This window comes from Salvelinus fontinalis, chromosome 12, assembly GCF_029448725.1.
Source record: "Salvelinus fontinalis isolate EN_2023a chromosome 12, ASM2944872v1, whole genome shotgun sequence".
In the NCBI taxonomy this organism is placed as follows: domain Eukaryota; kingdom Metazoa; phylum Chordata; class Actinopteri; order Salmoniformes; family Salmonidae; genus Salvelinus; species Salvelinus fontinalis.
In genome coordinates, this window is record NC_074676.1 from 40,223,573 (window position 1) to 40,251,263 (window position 27,691).

The window sequence follows — 27,691 nt, forward strand, 5'->3', positions numbered from 1 at the left end:
ATATGGCTCCCAATCAGAGACAAATGAAAGACATCTGTCTCTGATTGAGAAACCACTCAGGCAACCATAGACATACCTAGAAACCCTCACTAAACCATAGACATACCTAGACATACTCAACACAAAACCACACACACAAAACCCAACAACCCCTTAACCATATAATCACCCAAACACAAACCTTCCCCATGTCACACCCTGACCTAACAAAAATAATAAAGAAAACAAAGATAACTAAGGCCAGGGTGTGACAATGACGTTGGCTGGTGTCTTCTATTCAAAGCCTGAGGGCCTAGCCAATGAGTGTTGAGCCCAGCTAGATTATTTCTACCAAGAAACTACCAAAGAAAAATTCAGATTGGATATTTTTTTCTCTTGGATATTAATAACCCTTCTTTTTCCAACACAAACTGAAGAAATTCAATAGGAAGATCATTACAATTAAGGCAACAAAAATATGAAATCAATGAAAACAAAATTACAAATTATAATATATACAAATGTGTATCTATCCTTAGGCCCTCAGGGCGTAGAAGGCCCTGATGGTTCCCCACTGACTACTACTGGGTAATAGTACAGTCACTACTACATGTATGCCAACGACTACTAATACTACTGGGCAGTACTACAGTCACTACTACTACTATGTAGTACACAGTCACTACTATTACTTATACTCTCACTATTTATTCTTACTGAGACAGGGGTAGGGTGACAGTGTGGGAGAGTAAAATCAATTACAAACAGTTACTCAATGTACAGTACTGTCAAGGTTTCCTAGCAACGCCAAATCTCTGAAAGTTACAAACCATCCTCCTCACAATTCAAGCAAAGTAAATAATCTGTGAAAAAGAGATATAGTAAAAATGTTATCATCTCAGCTCTATTTACAAAATCTAGCCTTTCTGAGATACAGCTTTGTCTGTGGCCTCCCATTAGACAGACCCATGTGTCCATCACTGACTAACCTTTCTCATAGGCCCACATGAGGCAGGTCTGCTCCTCCTTCTCCCCACTGGACCGGCTGGGGTCACAGGCCACCAGGTTCATGTCAGCCCCGCTGTCCAACAGGAACTGGACCAGACGTATGTGGCCGTGGAAACATGCACTGTGCAGACCTACAGAGATAGTGACAGGGTTCAAAGGTTATTAGCCTAACCAGTCAGATCAACCACTCTTCTTCCATTCATATGGACCTTATTTGTGTCCTTGCCAATTGTCAAAGTCATTTTTTATGTATGACTATTGTTGCAAAACTTATTTCCCTCTGGGATAACAAAGTTGGAACTTGAACTTATTGAGTGCTTTCGGCTGGTTTAGAAGTCCTTGCCAATTGTCAAGGTCGTTTTGTATGTATGACAATTGCTGCAAAACAAATTTTAACTGGAACTAGATCTTATTAAGTGCTCTCGGGTGGTTTAGATGTTATTTGTAGGGCCAAGAGCTTTTCCTCTTCAGTTCTGGTCAACAAAAACTCCTGGCCTCAGTCATACTTTAACATTAGGGTCTGATCGTGTGACCTGGCCAGGGAAAACCTCCTGGCCCTAGATTAGGTAACAAGGAGACATAGCCACCTGTGTGTCCGTCTCGGCCCTGATGGTTGATGCTCATGGCGTTCTGACCGAGCAGGAACTTGACCATCTCCAGACTCTTCCCATAGGTGCAGGCACTGTGGAGAGAGGTAGACACTGCTGTTATCTTGGACCAGTACAGACGGAGAAGGTAACTCATTGGGGTACACTAGGGTTATTACCTGTGAAAGGCGGTCTCGCTAAATATGTTCTCCTTGGACAGACTCTCTGTGCCTGACAGCTGCACTATCTCCTTCACCACCTCAAACTTGCCATTGTAGCAGGCCCTGTGGAACACAGGCGCAATGAGTTGCAGATACATCTAGACACATAAGGAGATCATAGTAGCTTTTATCAGTCTCAGTGAAAAAGACCAGGGGCCATATGTATCAAATCACACTTTATTTATCACATGCTTTGTAAATAACAGGTGTAGACTAACAGTGAAATGCTTACTTACGGGCCCTTCCCAACAATGCAGAGAGAAAAATATAGAAAAAATAATAACACGAGGAATAAATACACAATGAGTAAAGATAACTTTGCTATATACACGGGAACCAGTACCAAGTCGATGTGAAGGGGTATGAGGTAGATATGGCCTGGGGTAAAGTAGCTAAGCAACAAGATAGATCATTAACAGTAGCAGCAGTGTATGTGATGAGTCAAAAGAGTTACTGCAAAAGAGGGTCAATGCTGATAGTGAGGGTAGCTATTTTGTGGACTCTTATCTATTTAGAAGTCTTATCTGTGGGCCCATGCCAACATTCTTCTGCCTCCTGAGGGTGAAGAGGCATTGTCGTGCCTTCTTCATGACTGTGTTGGTGTGGGTGGATCATGTAAATCCCTTAGTGATCAAGTGTCTCAGAGTAGGAGCACTGATTTAGGATCAGTTTTGACTTTCAGTTAAGATCACAATGAATAACGGTTACATAGATGGTGGGGGCAGATTCTAGATCCGCACTCCAACTCTGAGACACTTAATACATACAGCCCCTGTAGAGTTCAATCTGCTGCTGAACTCCTCAGAGGGTACTGACATGAGCCAGTGACATCATTCTCTGTCTATTTCCCCCGTGTTGTACTCTAAATGGTTTCACCCCAGATGTTCTTATCATTATGATGTACTGTATCATTAGTTAACTCACAGGTGGAGAGGGGTGTCTCCATAGATGTTGACGGAGTGAGGCTGTAGCTCAAAGTTGCCCTGCAACAGGAAGTGGACCACTTCATGGTGGCCGAAACGGGCACAGAAGTGGAGCGGGACATGGTCCTCATTGTCCTGAGCATTCACTGTGGAGGAAGAAGGACTGAGTTGTTTTCTGGTTGGGCAACTTTAAATAAGCTAGTAATTTCCTTACTAAAACCATTCACAACTTTGAACACTTTGCTGAACCCATGAATAAATCCACAGAGTCGTTGTGTGACTTGTAGATAAACATGATGGTAAGTACCGGTAGACCATAATGAACATCAGGTCCACTATGCAGTTACATCTTAATGTTCCCCACTCAAGCGCACGTCCCATCAAGATAAACAGTATATCACCTGAACCGTGGAATGTATTGAGAGCATGTTTACAGAAACAGTGAAACTCAAGCATGTACCATGTAGCTCCTAGACCTACGGCACTAACTCTCACCTTCAGTCTTGCTCCCCTCTGCCAGCAGCAGTTTCACGACGCTGAGGAAGCCCTTGGCAGCTGCCAGGTGTAACGGTCTGTCTCCCACCTCCCCACTCACATTTACATCCGCCTCAAACTTCAACAACAGCTTAGCCACCTGAGAGATATACATTTTAGACATTTAGCAGACACTCTTATCCACAATTACTTACAATTAGTGCATTTACCTTAAGATAGCTAGGTGAGACAACAACACATCACAATCGTGGCGGGCTGCGGCATTCTGGATAAGTTGCAGAGATTTGATGGCACAAGCGAGGAGCCCAGCCAACAGAGAGTTGCAGTAGTCTAGACGGGAGATGCAAAGTTCCTGGATTAGGACCTACGCCACTTCCTGTGTGAGGAAAGGTCATACTCTATGAATGTTGTAGAGCATGAACCTGTTTTGATGTTTGCAGAGAACGACACAACGAGGTTATTTGTGACTCACAACCTGGATTCGGTCTTATGTAGCAAAATTTGAAATTGTGCTTTTTACATTGGATAAAGGTAGACAGTCAGAGCTACAAAATGGTATATCATACACTTAATTTTGAGGAACAATGGGAAAGTAATTCTGCTTTGAAAGTTGATAAACTTGTAAACTCACTTTTTAGAAAATGGCTTTTGAATGTTTTGGTATCTAGTGACGAGCTCTTTGTCTACACCCATTCAGCATCGTTCCCACCCTCTTAAGCTTTAGCCCCACCCATCTCGTTTCGCTGTCAGAGCGTTCAGAGCACACACTTGATGCTCTGGCCGATGGTTTGTTTCCCTCGGATAACATGAAAACATCCTAACCAGCTCTGCGGGCAACAAATTCCTTACGCTTTTTTGCCCAAAAAATTGGGATTGAAACCTGGTGTGTAAAACAAAGACAAAACAAATGGAAAATGAAAAGTGGATCGGCGATGGATAGAAGACCGGTGACGTCGACCGCCGAACGAACAAGGAGAGGGACCGACTTCGGCGGAAGTCGTGACACACTGGCCATATTCAACTGGTGTTGTACACTTTAGCTTAAGACGTGTAGCTAGCTAGCTAAGTAAACAATGAACCTAGCTAGGTAAACAACGTGTAAGATCACACATGTCATGTAACATTAGCTAACGAGTCAGCCAGCTAACATTAGCTAGTTAAACAACAATGAACATATTGTCAAATCATGTCATTACTACCCTGCATGAATCTGCAGGGAGCTAACCAACCAGGTTCATTGTTAGCTAGCTAACATTAGGCTCTAACTAGCTAAGCAAACATTTCTGGGATTCGAATAATAACGTCATACAAATAACGTTAGCTAGGGAGCCAACCAGCTAATGTTAGCTATCTAGTACAGTACACTTTAGCTTGAAATGAAACCACTTTCTGTCAAAATTAGAAATGTGTAATATCTGAAATGGTAGCTAGCTAACACTAGACTATCTTACCCGTATACATCATCATGCATGATGGATGCGTCTCCCTGTCACGGATGTCATGCCAGGGTTGCCCTTAGTTTGAAGATGTAATCCGGAGACAGGTGTTTTCTCCCTCTCTTTAGCTATCATACTCTAATTCCACTGATTTCAAAACTCGATCCTCCATAAAGTGGAGAGAGACACTTATACAGCTCCACTACACGATACATAAAAAAAGCAGTGTTTGACAGGATTACCAACACAGACTCACCAGCTCAAATAAACAGAAGCCTTCTATATGGCAGACCAATCCGAACTCCTTTTTCGACATGTTCAGCCCACTCATTATCTCAGCCAATCATGGCTAGTGGGAAGGTTGCTGCTTTATATGTGGCTTCGCCAACAAGGCTCGTAAATTAACACTTTGTTTTTAAGGCACATGAAAGTTCACATGTTCCAGAAGGCATTTCTGTAAAAAAAACGCATTATGATAAAAACACATTTTAAAAAGTTCAAATGGCTCTCTTCTGAAGCCGTGACTTGCAACATACACCTAGTTTCCTGAAACGGGTCACATTTGCACTCTGGAAGAGGGACAGCATGGAGTGGTCAACCATGATGGAGACGTTTTGGAGCGGGCAGGCCTTCCCCGGTAGGAAGCGCAGCTCCGTTTTGTCGAGGTTGATCTTGAGGTGGTGGGCCAGCATCCAAGCTGAGATATCTGCCAGGCATGCAGAGATGTGTCGCCATCTGGGTGTCAGGGGAAGGAAAAGTGTAGTTGAGTGTCATCCACATAGCAATGATAGGAGAGACCATGAGTAGGTCCGAGCCGAGTGGCAGAGACCCGGGTGATTTGTAAAGAGAAAAGAGGAGAGGGCCTAGAAGCGAGCCCTGGGGGACACCATTAGTGAGATCCCATGGTGCAGACACAGACCCTCTCCACACCACCTTGTAGGAGCGACCTGCCAGGAAGGATGCAATCCAGGAATGTGCAGAGGTTGTCCAACCCTGAGAGGGTGGTAGAAGAGTATCTGATGGTTCACAGTCTCGAAGGCAGCGGATAGGTAAGTTAAGGGAAAGCCAGTTACGCAACTGACTGTATTCAACCCGAAATGTGTCTTCCCCTTTTAACCCAACCCTTCTGAATCAGAGAGGTTGCCTGAATCGAAGGTCCACGTCATCGGCGCACAGGGAGCAGTTGTTGTTGGGGGTTAACTGCCTTGTCGGCTCTGGGATTCAAACCAGTGACCTTTCGGTTACTGGCCCAACGCTCTTAATAGTAAGGCTACCTGGAGGTTGAGAACAGAAGAGAGAGAGTCAACTATGGCAGAGCGGAGAGCCTCTGTGACACAGAGGAGAGTGGACTTAGTTGGGTGAGCCGCATTGAAGCCTGACTGGTTAGGGTTTTGAAGGTCGTTCTGAGAGAGATAACGAGAGAGTTGGTCAGAGACAGCACACTCAAGTGTTTTGGAAAGATAAGAAAGAAGAGATAGTGGTCTGTAGCTTTTGACATCTGATGAGTCGACTGTTGGTTTCTTGAGGAGGGGAGCAACTCTGGCCATCTTTAAGTCAAAGGGGACACAGCTAGTGGAAAGGGATGAGTTGATGAGGGAGGTAAGAAGGTCTCCAGAGATAGTCTGGAGAAGGGAGGATGGGGTCAAGTGGGCAGGTTTTTGGGCGGCCAGTCATCACTAGTCACAGGATTTTATCTGGAGAGAGAGGGAAGAAAGAGATCAAGGTGTAGGGTAGTTCTGATTGGGACCAGTGGACTCAATAGGCTGAGGGAATAACAAGCAGATGTCATCAAAGGATTAAGGAGGGAGGAGAAAGTGGAGATGAGTTTCCCAGGGTTGTAGGTAGAAGCTTGAAATTTAGAGTGACAGAATGTGTCTTTAGCCATGGATACAGAGGAAGAGAAGGTAAAGTGGAGTGGATGATAGGTCATCCGAAAATGTAGTTTTCCTCCATTTCCACTCAGCTGCCTGCAGCCGTGTTCTTTTAGCACGCAGTTAGTCACTCAGCCACAGAGTGGGAGGGGAAGGTTGAGCCGGCCGGGAGGAAAGCGGACAGTGGGAGTCAAAGGAGGCGGAAAGGGAGGAGAGTAGGGTCGAAGAGGCAGAGTCAGGAGACAGGAGGAAGAAGGATTTAGCAGGAGAGAAGGAAGAGAAGATAGGATAGAAGAGGAGAGAGTAGTGGGAGAGAGAGAACAAAGATTGAGGCAGTGCATCACCATCTGGATAGGGGCTGAGTGGGTAGTGTTGGAGGAGAGAGGGAGAGAGAGAATAGGAAACAAAGTAGTGACCAGAAACCTGCAGGGGGGGGGTGCAGTGAGATTAGTCTGTCTGTCTTGTGAATGGGAGATGACTGAGAAAGGCTAAGATCAAAAGAGGAAAGGAGTGGAAGGAAAGAGGGGGGGGGGGTTAATTGAAGTCGGGTGTTGCAGGTTTAAAGTCGCCCAGTACGATGAGTGGTGAGCCATGGTCGGGAAATTAGCTTATCAAGGTGTCAAGCTCATTGAGGAACTCTCTAACAGCACCTGGTGGGTGATATATGACAACAATGTTAAACCTGATTGGACAAGTGACAGTGACAGCATTGAATTCAAGTGAGGAGATAGACAGGTGAGATAGGGGGAAAAGAGAACATGTCCACTTAGGAGAAATGAGTAGCTCTGTGCCACTACCGCGACGACCAGATGCTCTTGGACTATGAGAGAACACATATTCAGAGGACGAGAGAGCAGCTGGAGTAGCAGTGTTCTCTGGTGTAATCCATGTTTCTGTCAGGGCCCAAAATTGTAGGGAGATGCCTTATGGACTGCAGATCGTCAGTTCCAAATGCTGCCGGAGACTAGGAATTCATTGCTTGTGCACGCAGGGTACTCTAAATTAGAAGGTTTGCAGCCACGGGCTGGTGAGCATCTGTAAAACCTACAGGTAGAGGAGCGAACTGGGATCCAAAGCTACAAAAGAGCAAAATGATATCATCAGAGAATAACTGGGTAAGATACTCAAGTGTATTTTGGAGAGACCTAGCTCTGGTCCGGGGCATTAGTGCGCATTCCTCTACTAACAGAGCAGAGGCAACTTGTTGTCGCGATGGGAGCAGAGCTTGGAGAGACCCACTTGAGACAAACTTGACAGGGAAGTGGGAACTGGGCCTGGGGGGGATAACTGTAATAGACAATGTACAGATAAGTCCCAAATGGCACTATTTTCCCTATAGCCCATAGGGCTCTGGTCAAAAGTAGTGCACTATGAAAGCAAAAGGATGCCATTTTGGGACGTAGCCTACATCCCCGGTAACAAGAAAAGGGAATGAACAGATTTCAACACAACCATTGCTTGGCAGAAGGTAAAGAGGGATATCTTGGATGAAGCTACCTACACTGTTATATTAGGACTCAATGTTTAAACCATTACCTGGTCATGGCCATAGTAAGCAGCAATATGCAGAGGAGTAAAGAACACAGCATCCTGGACGTTGACATAGGCTCCATGCTGGAGAAGGATATCCACTGCCTAAGAATGACAACATGTAGGCTATATTACAGGACATATTATTATCATAACACAAAATCTCTTGTTGGAACACCCATTGTTGCTGACACCAGCAGAACTATTCCTAAATATGAATAGTACTGTACAGAATGTGAGGTAATGTCTGAGATTGGTATGAACAGGGGCCGTGCCCACCTCATGGTGCCCAGCGATGGTGGCGATATGCAGGGCGGTGAGGGCACCGTAACCAACCTGCTGGATGTCTGCCCCTCCGTGGAGCATTGCCGTCACCAGCTCCGCATTGTCCTGGGAAGACACACAACAACTGTCAATCACATAGGTTAGTTTTCACTTTAACATCACACTTGAGGAGAATTTCAATTGTACTTCCTTTATTCCTTGTGTCCTCTCTCTAAACACGTTGGGGAAGCTAAGCTTCCTCCCGTTTGACCTTCTCTTCAGGCATTTTGAGGAGGTAAGGAATCAGGGAAGATACAGATGACGTTCACTCCAAGTCATCAGCATCTTGATTAAGCCGAGTCCTCAAATACAGATCTGTAATACTGATCCTGTGTGCGTCAGGACTAGATGAACTCTCTCTAGTCCTTAGTATGAGAGCAAAACAGGAGATATCACACTGTTCATAGAATAATGTGTGCTTTGTGATGTGACTTGCGCTCCACCATCTGGTAAAACCATGGAATGTCTCCATCGCATTTAACAGAAAAGGCCAATCGATAGAAACCTTCACAAAATAATCACACATCATAAACAGTAACCTACTCACTATGGAAACATACATGTCTTTATAACTATATCAATAACACTGTCTTCAGATGAAGGCATGAAGGCAACCGGTGTCTAACCATTCTCTCACCTTATAGACAGCCAGGTGTAGAGCAGTGAACCCATTCCTGGTAAGCCTGGATGGACGTAGGCCTTTCAGCATCAGAGTCCTTATGTGGACTTTATTCCCTGGAAAACACAATTTACTAGCCTCGCATCAGATCTGTCTGTGGTATATTGCCTATGTCTTAATTTTTATTATTCTTTTTTATTTAAAAAAATAAATATATTTCATTTTTTTTAGGGGGTAGATCAGCTTTAATATTTCAGATAGATTGTGGCTTCTATCAATGTAATTGTCTGGATCACTACCAATCCCGCATTTATTTTTGGGAAAAAAAAATATACACAATATACACAATGTTTTCGTTTTTGAAAGAAAAATACATTTTTTGTCCAATAAAATAACATCAAATTGATCAGAAATACAGTGTAGACATTGTTAATGTAAGTAAATACTATTGTAGCTGGAAACGGATGATTTTGAATGGAATATCTGCATTGGCGTACAGAGGTCAATTATCAGCAAGAATAGAAGGCCAGCATCCCGGAGTTGCCTCTTTACTGTTGACATTGAGACGGGTGTTTTGCGGGTACTATTTAATGAAGCTGCCAGTTGAGGACTTGTGAGGCATCTGTTTCTCAAACTAGACACTAATGTACTTGTCCTCTTGCTCAGTTGTGCACCGGGGCCTCTCACTACTCTTTCTATTCTGGTTAGAGCCAGTTTGCACTGTTCTGTGAAAGCAGTAGAACACTAGTGATCACAAAATAGTGAACAACAATGCTTAGGCCTGTATTTCCAGCTTATACATACTATATACATTTTATGGACACAGTCTATTTTACAATTGTTTTATTTTTGTTTGTTTTTACTCTTATCCTTCCTCTACCCTCAACGCTCCCATATATTTATGATGTCCATCCGGTTTGATTTCTATTTGCCATTCGTTCAAACTGTGCTCTAAAAAAAAGTTGTTAACCTATATACGTTTTACGGCACAGTATGTTTTACATTAGTTATCTTATTGTAATTAGTTGTTATTAGTCCTAACCTTCAGCTCCATTCAACCCCTCCCATCAATCCCTTAACACCATCCACATTGGATTTAAATTTGCCATATATTTTTCAACTTTGCTGTGCTGTTTCACAAAAGTTCTGAACCTTTCTATTCTCATAGCTTCTACAGATTGTAAATTAAAGATAAACATTTTTGCTAAAAGTATCGTTTTGCGTATCAGTTCATAAACCATGTGCCATGGAATCGGTACGTCAAAAATATCTAATCAACAATTTTGCAATCTATATGGTATGGCTGTCAATTTTTTTTAATCCTTAAATGAAACTGGAATACTTTTTTATTCATCACAATTTTCTTTAACCAATTTGGTCTTTAATGCCGACAGACAAGTTCCTTACTTTTTCCCTCTTCCACTTTCCTCTTCCATTTTTTGCAGTAATGATGCAATTAGTTGGTTGTAGTTGTGGGTAGAGCAGACATTCCCATATGTTTTTTTAGCTGCATGTATGACATATCTCCACCAATCCTAATTATGATATAATTTACGAAGATTATATATATATATATATATATATATATATATATATGTTTTTTATTTTCTAAAAATAATGTTTTTTTTAACAATTGTTTTATTTGAATTTATATGTTTAACCACAATATTTGTTATATTATTTGTTCTGTCTTTTCTGGTGGATGATTTAAAAATAGAGATATTTTGGAGATGATTTCCTTTGTAAATAACTGAAAGTGAGAGGTTGTAATCTGAATAAAGTGAAAAAGGCCTTTCTTAAACATAGGGTGAGACGTTCTTACTAATTTGCTAGAGAACCAGTTTGGATTTAAGTATAACTTTTGTATGACTGATGTCAGGATCTTTATAATGAGTGGAGCAAGATGCAGCGTGGTATGGTTCTATCCTCTTTATTTTGAAGTGAAACTGAAAAAGAAAACAATAAATGCAAACCGAAACGCTGCTATAGTGCTCACAGGCAACTAACTATACATTGTCAAGATCCCACAAAGCACAATGGGGAAATGGCTGCCTAAATATGATCCCCAATCAGAGACAACATTAAACAGCTGCCTCTGATTGGGAACCATACCAGGCCAACATAGATCATTAATCACCTAGATGACCCACCCTAGTCACTGTCACGCCCCAACCTACATAGAGAATAAACAGCTCTCTATGGTCAGGGCGTGACAACTGAAGCCTTTAGTGAGAGGTCTAATGCTCTAATATGTTATCATTTCTGCCCTCCGAATTCATCTTCATTACATAAATAGGCCCGTTTAATTTTATCTGGTTTGCCGTTCCAAATAAAATGTTATATTTTTTTCTCTAATAATTCTAATAACTGTTCGCTAGGTGTAGGCAAGGCCAAAAGCAAATAGGTCAACAGATCTTCCCAAAGAGTTAATCAGGGTGATTTTCCACAAATAGACAGGTATTTTCCTTTCCATGGTAGCAAGATCTTATCTATTTTTGCTAACTTTCTATAAAAATGCATTGGAGTGAAATTATTTATTTATTTTGGGATATGTATACCGAGTATATCCACATCACCATCATACCATTTTATTGATAAACTACATGGTAATGTAAAAGTAAAAATTTTGTGTGATCCAATACGTAATATAGTAGGCCTACACTCATAATTTGGTTATAATTCAGAGGTTAGAAAAATTATCTAGATCCTCTATTGTCTCTGTTCCCAGATCTACAGTACCAGTCAAACGTTTGGACACACCTACTCATTCAAGGGTTTTTCTTTATTCTTTATTTTTCTTTATTTTTTAACCCCCGAGGTGCCTTATTGCTATTGTAAACTGGTCAGTAATGGAATTAGGACAGTAAAAATAAATGTTTTGTCATACCCGTGGTATACGGCCTCGAATACCACGGCTTTCAGCTAATCTGCATTCAGGGCTCGAACCACCCAGTTTATATTGCTGGTTAGACAGCATAAACAGATCTGGGACCAGGCTAAAAAAAACACTGGAGCACAATCAAAGCCAATGAGCTCATGGGCATCAAGCCAAGAGTGCAGGAGCATATGTAACACTGTAATGTTTTGGTAAGAGGTTATTAATAGTAATAATCGTACATACCGCCACACATGCAGCAGAGATGCAACAGGGACAGTCCGCTCTCTGTCCGGTAATTCAAGTTCACTTTCTGGAAAGCTTCATCAGAGCTGAGCCATCCAAATACAAATGCAAATGTAAGTCGAGTGTAAAATTACAATAGTTATTACTCTGTACTTTACACCATAATTAGGACACTGATGTAAAACGTATAATGCATTTAATAAAACATATACCAACAGCAATAATCAACACAGAAGACATTTGGACATTGTCTAGAACTAGAACTATGACATGTATATGGAGACTGGGCATGAGTTACTATCATAACATTTCTGTGATGTCATATGTGAACGACTGAATAGGGATGAATGCATCACTTTAACCACAGAGAGATAATGTTACCTGAAGTCATTATCATAAAATGTTTGGCATGTTATGATGTTATAACATGACATGTGAAAGACTGAATAGGGATGAATGCATCACTTTAACCACAGAGAGATAATGTTACCTGAAGTCATTATCATAACATGTTTGGCATGTTATGATGTTATAACATGACATGTGAAAGACTGAATAGAGAATAAATGTATCGCTTTTATCACAGATGGCCTCTGTTACCTGAAGACCTGTTTGAGGTCTATCAGCTCGCTGTCTTTGATGTGTAGGTCATCCTCCAGCCTCTCGATGATCACAGAGTATGACTCGCTCACCTTCTTCTTCCACTCATCTTCAGAAAGGGAGTTAGCCCAGTGTTAGCATAGACATAGCATCATTTTGGGAGCTATTAGCCTGATTGTGACTGAGGTACTTTCATTTTAAAAAGCTGAAACCCTTTCCATAGGTCACACCCTGAAAAGGATTTAGTACATCTATAGAATGCATTTCCCGTCACTTGTATTTTCCAATGTTAAATCATGTAAGTTCTCTGTGTCCTAGTTTAATTACCAAAGGAAGAATTGAAGGTAAAAAAAGAAAATGGCAGCAAAAGTTACTACCACCCTATTGGACATACGTTTTTCAAAGCAAAGCTTCTTAATAGGATTCTATAGCACATATTTAGACCCCGACATATACTCTTAGGCAGCACAAAACACTGAAAGAGAACAAGCCATTACCTGTACATGTCTGAGTTGGTCTTGATTTATAATTTCCCATTGAACCTCTTTTTTTTTATTCCTGTGTACGTTGTATAGTTTGGTGGAACAGAGGAGTGAAGCAGTAACACTATCCCTATCTCAGTCACAATAGAGCAGGACCAGATAAAGAGGGATCATGACAGTGGGCTAAAAATAAATACATCTCTGAGAGGAATGCCTGACCACTATGACAACTGATCTGTGTGTGTGTTGCTCTTTTCAAACAGCAGGTGGCCATTACCTTACATTGTCTTGCACAAGCCATCATCAGTTTTCAATTATGTTTGAAGTTGTTTGAACTGCTTGATGGCCTGAAAAAAAAGTGACACAATAACGAAGCTATATACAGGGGGTACCGAGTCAACGTAAGGGGGTACAGGTTAGTCTAGGTAATTTGTTCACGTATGTAGGGGTAAAGTGACTATGCATAGATAATAAACAGCGAGTAGCAGCAGTGTAAAAACAAATGTAAATAGTCCGGGTGGCCATTTGATTAATTGTTCAGCAGTCTTATGGCTTGGGGGTAGAAGCTGTTAAGGAGTCTTTTGGGTCCTAGACTTGGTGCTCCGGTACCACTTGCCGTCCGGTAGCAGAGAGAACAGTCTATTACTTGGGTGACTGGAGTCTTGGACAATTTTTTGGTCTTTTCTCTGACACCGCTTAGTATATAGGTCCTGGATGGCATGAAGCTTGGCCCCAGTGATGCACTACCCTCTGTAGCACCGAGATGCCGAGCAGTTGCCATACCAGGCGGTGATGCAACCGGTCAGGATGCTCTCGATGGTGCAGTTGTAGAACTCTGCATAGGATGTCAAGAGCCGTCCCTTACACTTGTGTTCAAAAATAGAGCAGAGCACCAGTGGAATGCACATAGAAATAGAATCAGAACTGATGGCTATGATGCCTCATACAAGCTTAGAACAATAAAGAGACACACAACTTTGAAATCTTTTTTCAATTATTTTCAGTCATAGTTAAAAAAAATAGATTGTCATTACCATATAATTTCCCCATAGACACATTTTTAAATACCCCCAACAATCAAAATCTTAAATATCAAAACAGCTGATCCATCATATGCATCTGTTAATCATTAACATGAACCCACCACATTGTATCCCTATTTCAGTTCAATTTTACACACAATCATTCCTATCATAATTACAAAGGAACAACGGTATTACAAGTAATATTAGCATAGTTATCACTACAGTTCAGAGTCAGCTCCCTTTCTTCTTCTCCACGTCCTCAATGAGTCTTCCTGTACTTAAGCATCTTCTCCAGGTGTTTAGATTGCAGGGCCTCCTGTAGAGACATCAGCTTGGTGCCAAGGAACAGTGGGACAGTGGATACGCCCGGCTGCAGTACCTGCAACGTCTCCAGAGTCAGGAAGAATGAGTCAAGCATATCCAGGCACACAGGAAACAGACAGGCATTCCACAGACTACAACTCAATGTGTCCCCAGATAACCTCAGGATCTAGGGGCTCAGGCCCCACTTTGCCAGACACTCCACCAAACGTGCCCCGAACAGGTTCAACCCCTCCATATTTGCAGGGGCCCCCACAGGCTTTTTGAGGTTGTCCTCTATGCCGAAGGCGACGACACCTGTTTGGCCCTGGCGGTTCACGCAGAGGGAGTGCATGTAGGTTCCATCGGGCACCTTCAGGCCCACTTCTACCCAATAGGATGGTCCGCCCGCCCATGTAGCCGGCGGCCTCGAGCCTACAGTACTCTACCAGAGCCTGGAGATAAAGAAGAACCGGGCTTCAAGTCACTGAGCATCTCACAGCAGACCTTAAAGCTGAAGTTTTGGCTGCAACCTAGCACCTTGTATAGGCCCATCACGCCCCTCAGGCACGGTGCCTCGCTGAGGTAGAAGGGGTACTCGGTGGTGATGCCCATGTGGTAGAACTTGGAGTGGTTGAGGGCCACCACGTTAAGCGGGGTTCCCTTGAGGCGCTGGAAAATCTTCTGAAGCATCTCTACCAGGCTGCTCTGATGCTTGGTGACGTTGGCCATGTTGTTGGTGTACGCCACCGTGGCTTGGGAACCCAGGGCCTGTAGGAAGGCCCAAAGGACGCACCTCTCTGAACCGACTAAGTAAAGACATCGCAGTCTGGTAGTCCACATATGTACTGTCTGTGTAGATATACTCCCCATCACTCGACAGACACAAAGCTATCCTCGAGCTTACACACAACACCGTTGTCATGCATCTTCTTGACACTAGGTTTGTGCAGGAAATGGAGGCAGGTCCTGTATTCCATGTCGGCCAATCCAAACTTCTCCTGCTGGTGTGTGGTTCCAATGGAGATGGGGGAGGGATTGGCTAGAGCAGTGAACCCAGACCTGTCAACCAGACCTGTCAAATCTGATACTCTTCTCCTCTGCTATGCTGTAGAGCTCTATACAATCCACACTGGTCACCAGCACATTTGGTTTCATGTGTGAGGGGAAATTGACAAACACGGATAGTTAGAGCTCCAGCATCTGGTACAGAGGATCTCCCAGGGGCATGGGGGTGAAGATTTCCCCAGGGCACTGGCATTGGGCAAACGCTGGCTGAATACCCCTAGGAAAATCAGAGCAATTTGAAAATAGTCAATAACAATCATGCCATTTAACAGACATTTTTATCCAAAGTGTCTTACAGTAGACGTACAGTAGTTCTTGCATACCATTTTCCAATAATATAGGCCTATCTTACATTTATATCACTTTTACATAATTTCCAACTACTAAATGGTTTGAAAATGTTACATTCACGCAGTAAATCATGACTAAAGTGTAGATGAATGAGCGATTATACCTGCATGAATTAGGAGGACCCTGTATCCACCCAACGCCTTTCCATACATGTCTTCCAGTTGTTGTAGAGAATGCCGTGTCGTGCTTCCATTTCCTGAGAGAGAAGTTAAATTCAGTCAAAGCGAAATGCTTCAACAAAATCAGGGGCTGTATGTATCAGGTGTCTCAGAGTAGGAGTGCTGATTTAGGATCAGGTCCTCCTTGTCCATGTAATCTTATTCAATGTGATCTAAAAATCCAAACGGGAAAATGTGTAAATGCACCTATACTCTTCTATCATGTGTAATTGTGTAATTGTTTTATGTTTATTGTACCTATATTTTGTATACTGAATGTAGATTATGTGTAAATTCCTCTGTATATATTCTGTCTGTATATGTTTGTCTACTGCTGGCAGAGCCACTTAATAACAAACTCAAATTCTGGGTATGTGTAAATGTACTTGATGAATGAAGGTGATTCTGATTCAAATTGTGATCCTAGAGCAGCACTATTTTACTCTGAGACACTTAATATGGGAATCATGAAATCAGAAACAGAACAATAATGTAGGTTATCCTCACCTATTTTGGCTCCAGGTGGATCTGAGAACAAGTGATAAGGAAAGCCAAGTGGGATTTCTTTCCTCTCAACTTTCTCTGGGATCTGAAGCTCATATGCTTCTCTCTGCTCGTCATCCACAGCAGTTAACACAACTAGATCCCAAAACTCTCCAGGTTGCACCTGCTTACCTAAATGAAAAACAAACATGGCTGTGTTTAGACAGGCAGCCCAATTCAGAACTTGTTTCCAAATTATTTGCATATCTGATACCTATCTGATCTCATCCCTAATGTGTAAACAGCAACAACAAAAAACACAAGGAATCTGATCTTTTGACTTATGATTTAAACCACCATCCTACATATGTAACCTCTGTCTGGATGCTATTTTTTACACTGAAGTGTTGTTTTTTTGTTTAGTTTTTTTTGCACCTGACCTGCCGTTACCATGACAACCACCCTACAATTGAATTGAACAGTGACAGGAAATGAGCACTGCATCTGTGTGCTACTTCTTTTCATTTTATTTAACTAGGCAAGTCAGTTAAGAACAAATTATTATATACATTGACGGCCTACCAGAGTGAATGCGCAAAACTGATATGGGTCATATGTAAAACGGAGTGGACAGTCAGAAAAAAAGATTAGATATAGAAAGAAAATCAGATTTGAGTTCTTAGGGTGTACATTATATGACGCACATATATTAGCTTATGTGGACTTGTTTGACATTGAAGCCAACAGTGCAGGCGACTGCCGAATGATGGATCTACAAATCACCTTGCATCATAAATAACAACTCATTATTATTTGTAGATCAGTCATTCACAATTATACATGATACATCACAGTTTTGATGCTCTCCAACACAACATGGCATATGATTAGTGACTAGCCTAACTCTTGGTATTGATTATCAGTTCCATTGCGTTACACATAAGAGTCATTGGACGAAGGCGTCTTCTGTACAGGGGAGTTTTGTTAACATCTCTGGGGTAGGGGGCAGTGTTTTGACATCCGGATGAAAAGTGTGCCCAAAGTAAACTGTCTGTTATTCAGGCCCAGAAGCTAGGATATGCATATAGATTGGTAGATTTAGATAGAAAACACTCTACAGTTTCTAAAACTGTTAAAAGTATGTCTGTGAGTATAACAGAACTGATATGGCAGGCGAAACCACGAGAACAAACCACCCCCCCCTCCCCCCAAAAATCAGCTTACCACTATTTTCAATGGCTAGTACTATAATTATAAGCCCAAGTTCTCCCAAATTGCAGTTCCTAGGGCTTCCACTAGATGTCAACAGTCTTTAGAAAGATTTTCAGGCTGCTTTTTGGAAAAATGTTTTTCTAGGTGGCTCCCATTTTGGCTGTAGTGTTTCCAAGCGTGTGGAGGAAAGCGTGTTCTTTCTTATTTATCTCCGGTAATGAACATACTATTCTCCGTCTTAAATTTTATTGTTTATTTATATGTTTGGGTACCTAAGGTTTGATTATAAACATTGTTTGACTTGTTTGGAAAAGTTTATTAGTAATGTTTGGGATTCATTTTGTATGCATTTTGATGGAGGGAAACTGAGTGGATTATTGACTGAAGCGCGCCAGCTAAAACTGAGTTTTTATGGATATAAAGAAGGACATTATCGAACAAAAGGACCATTTGTGATGTAACTGGGACCTTTTGGAGCGCCAACAGAAGAAGATCATCAAAGGTAAGGCATTTTTTATATCACTATTTCTGACTTTTGTGTCTGTCACGATCGTTGGAATAATCATCGGACCAAGGTGCAGCGTGATATGGTTTCCACATATTTAATAGAGAAACACACAAAACAAAAAAGAAATAAACTAAACGTGACGACAATGGAGTGCTAACATGCAACTACACATAAACAATATCGCACAAAACACAGGTGGAAAAATTCTACTTAAATATGAACCCCAATTATAGACAACGATAGCCAGCTGCCTCTAATTGGTTATCATACCAAACACCAACAAAGAAAACAAAACTAGAACGCCACATAGAAAATATAAACTAGACTAACCCCCTAGTCACGCCCTGACCTACTCCACCATAGAAAATAAGGACTCTCTATGATCAGGACGTGACAGTGTCGCACCTGCCTGGTTGAAATATGATTTTCACCCCCCAGAACGGGGTGCTGTTCTCAGATAATCGCATGGTTTGCTTTCACCGTAAAGCCTTTTTGAAATCTGACACGGCGGCTGGATTAACAAGAAGTTAAGCTTTATTTTGATGTATAACACATATTTTCAAGAATGTTTAATATTTGAATTTAGTATTTTTGAATTTCGCACTCTGCAATTTCACTGGATGTTGGCCAGGTGGCACGCTACCGTCCCATGTACCCATACAAAGTTTTAAGAGCTCTGACACTTGGTCTGAACATTAAGATTAACACATCACTTGCGGTACGGTTTTGGAAGCATAAGGACCTTTTCTTTCATGTCAGCGATAAAAAAAAAAAAAAAAGTTTAAACAATAAGGTTAATTAAATTGATACACATTAGTGTTCCCACACAGACATATCTCCATGCTATAGCACGAGTTTACGGATGACAGATGAAAGAGAGAGGGACCACCTGTGCTAATTAGCTCTCTAGCATTCTCCGAACATCTGTGTGTAAAGGAAGAAGGCCGCCAGAAACAAGTTGTCACTGAAAAATACTGTTGGCTGCAATGGTGATAATGTCGATTAAAACAGTTTACAGCAGTCGAGGCTGGTGGGAGGAGCTATAGGAGGACGGGCTCAATGTAATGCTGGAATGTCATTCATGGAATTGGTATCAAACATATGGAAACAACATGTTTGACTCCGTTTCATTAATTCCATTCCAGCCATTCCAATGTCTTCCTATAGCTCATCCCACCTGTGTACAGAAAGTGGATGTTTTGATGTGATATGAAAGTAAAGGGCTTTATGTTTCAACAACAGTATTGAAATTGATAATCGATTCACCCCTGAAAATAACATAAGGAGTAACGATAGGCTCCTTAAGAGTATGACTAGCCTATGCAGCCAATCAATCAAATTTAGCAGCAAAAGCTTAGGCCAGGTAAATTAAGCTTTTGCATTGAAGCCTTCAAGTATGAATAGTTACAACAAGCTACACATAGAGATCTTATGAATTCCTAATTCTATAAGACTACACTTACCACGTAAAGTATCAAATCTTTGAAGTTTCTCACTTGTTCCGATTTGCAACTTTTTACATAATTGTTCGTTCATTTTTCTGGCTCAAAGTCAAGTGGTCTAATAATGCGTATAATGAGTTACATAACATTAGCGTAATTCACCTTTTAACAAAAAAGCCTAAACACTTATTGTGGATATGGATTGAAATGCTCTGACTAAGCTGCTGTAGTGTTGTTGCCTGTCTCATTTCCGAGTTTAGTCACATGGTATTTAATATGCGCAATGGTCATGGCTACAATGTATCTCTGCAAAACTTGCATGGCGGCCAAACGAAGCCGGTCTGTCTGGCAGTGCAAGACTAATTACAAAGTAACAAATTATTAAATAGATTAAGTGAAACAGAAGGTTGTGGCTACAACAAGTCGTTTTATGATTGGTGGTTCTTCTCTTCACCTGTGGTTTTGTAGGCATGATGCCAGCTATGATAGTGTAGGACTTGTGATGATTGTAGAAATGTGTGTGCTAAATGTTCAATGATAAACGCAATCCAATTCATAACCTACATTCAGATAAACATTTATTTTCAACATTTAGTCATCCGTTCGTTTCTTTCAGACGTTTAAATAGCCAATAACCCCGTCATATATACAGTTAGTTGTCGATAGCGACATTGGCCAAAAGTTTATGATAACACCTATTTTATTCGGATGACAGCAAAGCGAGAACCGCACGGTCAACACACCATGCTTGCTGTCTGACGCTTCCGCACAGCGCAAATGTACATATTAACTGTATCCATGACAACATGAAAACCTTTCAGTTCACAGAGACGGCAGCACTGCAAGAGTGAGCAAAATTCTTATATGAAATAGCAAAATATTTTACAATCAACTCATGATTGTCCTATGTTCTACGTGCTAACTTTTGGTTTTATTAACTTTGTTCAGTTTTTTTAAACAAATGTGGCTAGGCTATTATTGTATTATGACCACTAGCATGTGTAATATGCCTCTTCAAATCAGAGGGAAAATGTGAAGACCACTAAAGAAATGGATTCACTTGATGCCCAAAGGAAATACCTGGTGACCTGCTCGGAGTCCCTTATATTAAGCCATGGACAGGGACCAGGTTTGGACCTGGTGGAGAAAGAGACTGACCCTCAACAGGTTGTTATGGTCAATCTGAGCTGCTTACTGCTGAAAAACCTGGATAATGTGGGAAGCTGCAGGTCACTAAGAGTATGCATCTTGGCGGACAATTTTATATCCACGATAGATGCTCTCATCACATGTGTGCATATAGTGAAGTTGGATCTTAAAGGAAATCAGGTACTTTTTATTTAATTAAGGCCTAACCTTTATATAACCAGGAAATCCCATTGATATCAGAAGACCTCTTTCTGAGGGAGACCAAGATATGACTCAATTCACTTGATTTGAGTGGTATATCAAGGTTCCTTTGCTATACCTGATTGATACTGTCTGTATCTGATTGTTTTAAACCATTTATATTCTGTATCATACTAAACATCATGGTTAATACTGTATCTTGCTCTCTTTTTTGGAATTTGGCAGATGCCTTGCATTCAGAATATGAAATGTGAGCATGATGTATTCTAGCTCTGGTCTAGGGTGTTACTGCTACTCATTAATAGATGAATGGGCAGTAAAGCCCTGGACCAGAGCTAGATAGATGTATTCCATCTGTCTTTCAGATAACCCAACTCCCCGGCGTAGTGTTCTGGGACAGCCTGAGACGACTCCAGCTGCTCCATCTCCATGACAACAACATGGGGACTAGAAAGAACATTGAGGGTTTGTCAGGCTGTCCTAACCTCACAGCATTGACCCTCTACGACACACCGCTCAGCCTAAAGGGAAACTACAGACACTGCATCATCAACAGCATCTGGTCACTGAAGGCTCTGGATAACTTTGTGGTCTCTGACGAGGAGATCATTGAAAACTGGATCCTCCCTCTGCATTTCAAAACCCTCTGTCGTAATTTTTACTTGAACCTCTATCCAGCAGCTAAGGTGGTTTGTAGGCCTTCTTGATGTCATTTGAAATGTGTTTCCCATGTTATATCCATGGTGTATCCTCCATCATTTTTCCATAAACATTTAAATTGTCTCATCCAGGGGCCTTATCAGAGAGAAATGAGAGCAATCCATAAGATTATATCAGAGGTCAATAGGATCCAGTCCGTTTATTCTCCAACGTTGATCATCCAACGGTGGATCAGGGGACATCTGACCAGAAAAAGGCTTGGGTAAAGCATTTACTGTTGCCATACTGTTCAATGAAAATTGACACAAGTATTCCATAAAAGGGGCAATCAGCAGTTGCTACATCAATATTTTGACTTATAAATTAATGATATGTACCCATTGATTCTTGAAGAATATAACTGTCGCACCCCATCAGAACCCCAAATATTAGCTTGTTTTACTCCAATGTTTGTAAACAAACACTGTATAGCCTCAAAACATGGTTAAAACTATAATTTTTAGATCATTGATGGTCAGTCCTTTGAGAGTAATTACATTTCTCCAGTCCCATCCCTCAGCTTTTTACCAAAACAGTGGTGCGGAGAACACTGTTATTGTTTCAACTTCTGATTATCCCTTTAAAGAATTGATTTATATAGGAAACCAAAGCCTCGTATAGGAGATCATTTTCCTATAGCTCATTGACCGCAGACAATCACCTCTCTTTCCTTGTGTATTCTGTGTCATCGTGTTTCACTGAAATGTTATCTGTTTTTATTCTGTCAGACTTGTCCCTGCTGTGCCGAGCCGGGAGAGGTTCAGCATCAGAGTCCATCTGTCCCCCATTGCCTCTGTGGAGACAGACAGTCAACAGACCCAGGAGGAGACATGGGTCAAAGAGTGCACAGCTAAACAGCACCTGCAGGTTTGGACCCCCAATAATTTCATTACACCCTGCAATGTAGCTCAGTGTCAACCGGCTCTGAGTGGGAATGCTGATCTAGGATCCGTTTTGCTTTTAGATCATAATACATAAGATTACATGGACAGGGGGGGACCTGATTGTAGATCATTACTCCTACTATAAGACACTTGATACTCCTAGAATGAAACACCCACTCAATCCAGCTTTTATGGCCTCCATTATTCCACTTTAATTTTCAGACATGGATGAAATGGGTCATGTATAAGTTCTATGAATACTGTCATTGTGAAACCATTTAAAAATAAACAACTAGGCAAACATCTGATAATATTTGTAGAGTTTCTGTTTTAGTAAACAACATTTGTCATGATCTGAGAATGTTCTGCAGAGGCACGAAGGGCAAGATGCGAAAATCAAGAGATTGTATGTCAATCTGAAGAAATTGGTGCAGGCTGGTAGCCCAGAGGTAAAAAGTTGACATGTTTCTGTGACAGCTATTTTCGTTTTCCCATGCATTTTCCCATGCAATATATGTAATTACATGTGAACTAAAGAAGTGTTTTTTCCCTGTTTGACAGGTTTTACAAGAGGTGGTGACAAGCCAGGCGTCTTTAGAGGCCAAGAAACAGAAAGACATCAGTCCTCCGCATAACACCACTCAGAACAGTAAGACCATGAGATCCAACAGAGCCAAGTACAGTGAGGCGGAAAGAGGTAGGTTGCATCTCAAATCGCACACTATTCCCTATATAGTGCACTACTTTTGACCAAGGACTTATATAGGGGATAGGGTGTCATTTGGTGTGCAGATGTAAGAGTAACATTAGACTCCAGTATGACCATTCTAATCATCACAATAGTGTTATTGGAGTATATTTGTGATGATCTTGTCTGTCTCTGATCAGAATTCACTGCTGCAGAGGAGTTCTATGAAGAGAAGCTTGGGAAAATGTGTTTCCGCCTCATCGGCTTCAAGGCTCTGGTCCACCAGGTCGAGCCTGTCAGCAACATGCTCATCTCCCGGCAGCAGGGGGGACGGGACATCCGCAGCGCCATCCGCCTGTTCCACACACAGCGTCCCGAGCCTCCCAAGCTGCCCCACCCTCGACCACCCCTAATCAACGCCGAGAAGCGTCTGATGGGTCGCTGCCTTGGCTCCATCAGCCTAGCCCCCTTCCAGGTGATCCAGCGGGCCTACCGGATGAGGGAGCAGGCCGAGGCCCTGCAGAGGAGGGCCCAGCAGGTGGCCCATTCCCAAGCTCGGAGGGAGGGCGCCCAGGGCCAGCGCCACGGCCTCCTGGAGGCCCGCAGGGAGGTAGTGCTCCAGGTGAGAGAGAAGGAGCAGAAGGAGGTGGAGGGGGCCCTGGCCCTGCTGAGAGCTAGCCGGGACAGGGAGGTGCAGGAGGTCAGGCAGAAACACGCTGTGTTCCTGGAGGTGAAGAGGAGGCGTGCATCGGAACGGGCCATGGTTATCGCCTTCAGCAGGCAGCATGCCTTCCTGTCCAAGACGGTCAACAGGCATGCTGTGCGGCAGAGGCAGAGTCACGCCCAGCAGGAGAGGAGTGTCATGGTTGCCAGCAGCAGGCAGCAGTCCAGGATTCAGAGGGAACGCATAAAGGGATGCATAGAGGACAGGTACTGTAGGGTCAGCAAGAGGATCACCTCTAAACTCATCTTATCATTGTCATTCAGTATGATTTTAAAACCATTTATAAAGCCTAAATACTGTAGCTGTTTCATGTGAAATGTACACTGCTCAAAAAAATAAAGGGAACACTTAAACAACACAATGTAACTCCAAGTCAATCACACTTCTGTGAAATCAAACTGTCCACTTAGGAAGCAACACTGATTGACAATAAATTTCACATGCTGTTGTGCAAATGGAATAGACAAAAGGTGGAAATTATAGGCAATTAGCAAGACACCCCCAAAACAGGAGTGATTCTGCAGGTGGTGACCACAGACCACTTCTCAGTTCCTATGCTTCCTGGCTGATGTTTTGGTCACTTTTGAATGCTGGCAGTGCTCTCACTCTAGTGGTAGCATGAGACGGAGTCTACAACCCACACAAGTGGCTCAGGTAGTGCAGTTCATCCACGATGGCACATCAATGCGAACTGTGGCAAAAAGGTTTGCTGTGTCTGTCAGCGTAGTGTCCAGAGCATGCAGGCGCTACCAGGAGACAGGCCAGTACATCAGGAGACGTGGAGGAGGCCGTAGGAGGGCAACAACCCAGCAGCAGGACCGCTACCTCCGCCTTAGTGCAAGGAGGTGCACTGCCAGCGCCCTGCAAAATGACCTCCAGCAGGCCACAAATGTGCATGTGTCTGCTCAAACGGTCAGAAACAGACTCCATGAGGGTGGTATGAGGGCCCGACGTCCACAGGTGGGGGTTGTGCTTACAGCCCAACACCGTGCAGGACGTTTGGCATTTGCCAGAGAACACCAAGATTGGCAAATTCGCCACTGGCGCCCTGTGCTCTTCACAGATGAAAGCAGGTTCACACTGAGCACATGAGCACATGTGACAGACGTGACAGAGTCTGGAGACGCCGTGGAGAACGTTCTGCTGCCTGCAACATCCTCCAGCATGACCGGTTTGGCGATGGGTCAGTCATGGTGTGGGGTGGCATTTCTTTGTGGGGCCGCACAGCCCTCCATGTGCTCGCCAGAGGTAGCCTGACTGCCATTAAGTACCGAGATGAGATCCTCAGACCCCTTGTGAGACCATATGCTGACACATGCACATTTGTGGCCTGCTGGAGGTCATTTTGCAGGGCTCTGGCAGTGCACCTCCTTGCACTAAGGCGGAGGTAGCGGTCCTGCTGCTGGGTTGTTGCCCTCCTACGGCCTCCTCCACGTCTCCTGATGTACTGGCCTGTCTCCTGGTAGCGCCTGCATGCTCTGGACACTACGCTGACAGACACAGCAAACCTTTTTGCCACAGTTCGCATTGATGTGCCATCGTGGATGAACTGCACTACCTGAGCCACTTGTGTGGGTTGTAGACTCCGTCTCATGCTACCACTAGAGTGAGAGCACCGCCAGCATTCAAAAGTGACCAAAACATCAGCCAGGAAGCATAGGAACTGAGAAGTGGTCTGTGGTCACCACCTGCAGAATCACTCCTGTTTTGGGGGGTGTCTTGCTAATTGCCTATAATTTCCACCTTTTGTCTATTCCATTTGCACAACAGCATGTGAAATTTATTGTCAATCAGTGTTGCTTCCTAAGTGGACAGTTTGATTTCACAGAAGTGTGATTGACTTGGAGTTACATTGTGTTGTTTAAGTGCTCCCTTTATTTTTTTGAGCAGTGTATAATAATAATATATAAGAAATATTATAATAGACCCATTTTTCTACCACCTACAGTGCATTCAGAAAGTATTCAGACCCCTCGACTTTTTCCACATTTTGTTACGTTACTGCCTTATTCCAAAATTGATTAAATCATTTTTACCCTCATTCATCTACGCACACTACCCCATAATGACCAAGCAAAAACAGGTTTAGAAATTTTTGCTAATTTATGAAAAAAATAAAACTGAAATATCACATTTACATGAGTATTCAGACCCTTTACTCAGTACTTTGTTGAAGCACCTTTGGCAGTGATTACAGCCTTGAGTCTTCTTGGTTATGACGCTACAAGCTTGGCACACCTGTATTTGGGGAGTTTCTCCCATTTTTCTCTGCAGATCCTCTCAAGCTCTGTCAGGTTGGATGGGGAGCGTTCCTGCACAGCTATTTTCAGGTCTCTCCAGAGATGTTCGATCGGGTTCAAGTCCGGGCCACTCAAGGACATTGAGACTTGTCCCGAAGCCACTACTGCGTTGTCTTGGCTGTGTGCTTAGGGTCGTTGGAAGGTGAGCCTTCGCCCCAGTCTGAGGTCCTGAGCGCTCTGGAGCAGGTTTTCATCAAGGCTCTCTATGTACTTTGCTCTGTTCATCTTTGCCTCTATTCTGACTATTCTCAGTCCCTGCCACTGAAAAACCTCCCCACAGCATGATGCTGCCACCTCCATGTTTCACCATAGGGATGGTGCCAGGTTTCCTCCAGACGTGACGCTTGGCATTCTGGCCAAAGAGTTCAATCTTGGTTTCATCAGACCAGGTTGTCATGTGCCTTTTACTGTGGAGTGGCTTCTATTTGGCCACTCTACCATAAAGGCCTGATTGGTGGAGTGCTGCAGAGATGGTTGTCCTTCTGGAAGGTTCTCCCATCTCCACAAAGGAACTCTAGAACTCTGTCAGAGTGACCATTGGGTTCTTGGTCACCTCCCTGACCAAGGCCCTCCTCCCCTGATTGCTCAGTATGGCTGGGCGGCCAGCTCTAGGAAGAGTCTTGGTGGTTCCAAACTTCTTCCATTTAAGAATGATGGAGGCCACTCAGAGCTCTACGGATAATTCCTTCTTTTTTTAATGTTTTGCCTAAAATCCTGTTAAAATCCTGTTTTCGCTTTGTCATTATGGGGTATTGTGTGTAGATTGCTGAGGGAAAAAAATATTTAATACATTTTAGAATTGGGCTGTCAAGTAACAAAATGTGGAAAAAGTCAAGGGGTCTGAATACTTTCCGAAGGCACTGTATTTAGCATGGCATGATTATTGATAATTTGAGAGGCATCTATGAATGTTGAGTGAGTGTTATCTATGAGTGTTATAAACGGTTTTTGAAGGCTTCATAAAGCCTTGGAAGTTATTTTAAAGTGGGACCATTCTCGTGTTATCTGTTACGTATTACAGGCAACAGTCTCTAAAGGAGGAGGCCATTACATCCAGAGTGAACAGAGACACTTATCTGGCCACGAAGCACACCAACCAACTCCTCCGAGCCCAGGAGAGAGTGGCCAGTGTGAAGGCCAGCCATGCCAAGATGGAGGTCCTGCATCCTGTACCGGTCAACCAGACTGCCTGATCACCACCTCTGGTCCCCCTGTATCCCTCCACCATGCTTCTCAAGAGTTAAATGCTATGAACTGTATTTTGGGGGGCTATTTGTTTATCTTTAATTCTGTTTATGAAACC

General features: G+C 42.7%; 2 protein-coding genes and 1 pseudogene across 2 annotated transcripts in view; 1 reads left to right on the plus strand and 2 right to left on the minus strand.

The window, feature by feature from the left end:
• The window catches only part of tnni3k (TNNI3 interacting kinase), a 47,083-nt gene extending 33,346 nt beyond the window's left edge, over window positions 1-13,737 (minus strand). The window contains exons 1-11 of the mRNA XM_055940778.1: window positions 13,212-13,737; window positions 12,715-12,823; window positions 12,115-12,200; window positions 9,012-9,109; window positions 8,330-8,440; window positions 8,057-8,155; window positions 3,214-3,352; window positions 2,720-2,864; window positions 1,754-1,858; window positions 1,575-1,669; window positions 969-1,118 (exon numbers count right to left, since the gene is read on the minus strand). Of these exons, the coding sequence (XP_055796753.1) occupies window positions 969-1,118; window positions 1,575-1,669; window positions 1,754-1,858; window positions 2,720-2,864; window positions 3,214-3,352; window positions 8,057-8,155; window positions 8,330-8,440; window positions 9,012-9,109; window positions 12,115-12,200; window positions 12,715-12,823; window positions 13,212-13,251 (1,177 nt within the window). The 5' untranslated portion in view covers window positions 13,252-13,737. The remainder of the gene's footprint in view (window positions 1-968; window positions 1,119-1,574; window positions 1,670-1,753; window positions 1,859-2,719; window positions 2,865-3,213; window positions 3,353-8,056; window positions 8,156-8,329; window positions 8,441-9,011; window positions 9,110-12,114; window positions 12,201-12,714; window positions 12,824-13,211) is intronic.
• Window positions 13,738-14,134: 397 nt separating this feature from the next.
• Window positions 14,135-19,978, minus strand: LOC129867404 (fucose-1-phosphate guanylyltransferase-like; annotated as a pseudogene).
• Window positions 19,979-20,568: 590 nt separating this feature from the next.
• Window positions 20,569-27,581, plus strand: lrriq3 (leucine rich repeats and IQ motif containing 3). The gene is made up of 7 exons (XM_055939313.1): window positions 20,569-21,072; window positions 21,459-21,779; window positions 21,885-22,015; window positions 22,521-22,659; window positions 23,238-23,373; window positions 23,565-24,294; window positions 27,410-27,581. The coding sequence occupies exons 1-7, from the start codon at window positions 20,794-20,796 to the stop codon at window positions 27,579-27,581; spliced, it is 1,908 nt and encodes a 635-aa protein (XP_055795288.1). The 5' UTR covers window positions 20,569-20,793.
• Window positions 27,582-27,691: the final 110 nt, after the last annotated feature.

Coding starts and splice junctions, on each gene's coding strand:
- lrriq3 (XM_055939313.1), top strand. CDS start 20,794: ATGGATTCACTTGATGCCCAAAGGAAATACCTGGTGACCTGCTCGGAG. Junction 21,780..21,884: donor ACCTCTATCCAGCAGCTAAG/GTGGTTTGTAGG, acceptor TGTCTCATCCAG/GGGCCTTATCAGAGAGAAAT. Junction 23,374..23,564: donor GTACAGTGAGGCGGAAAGAG/GTAGGTTGCATC, acceptor GTCTCTGATCAG/AATTCACTGCTGCAGAGGAG.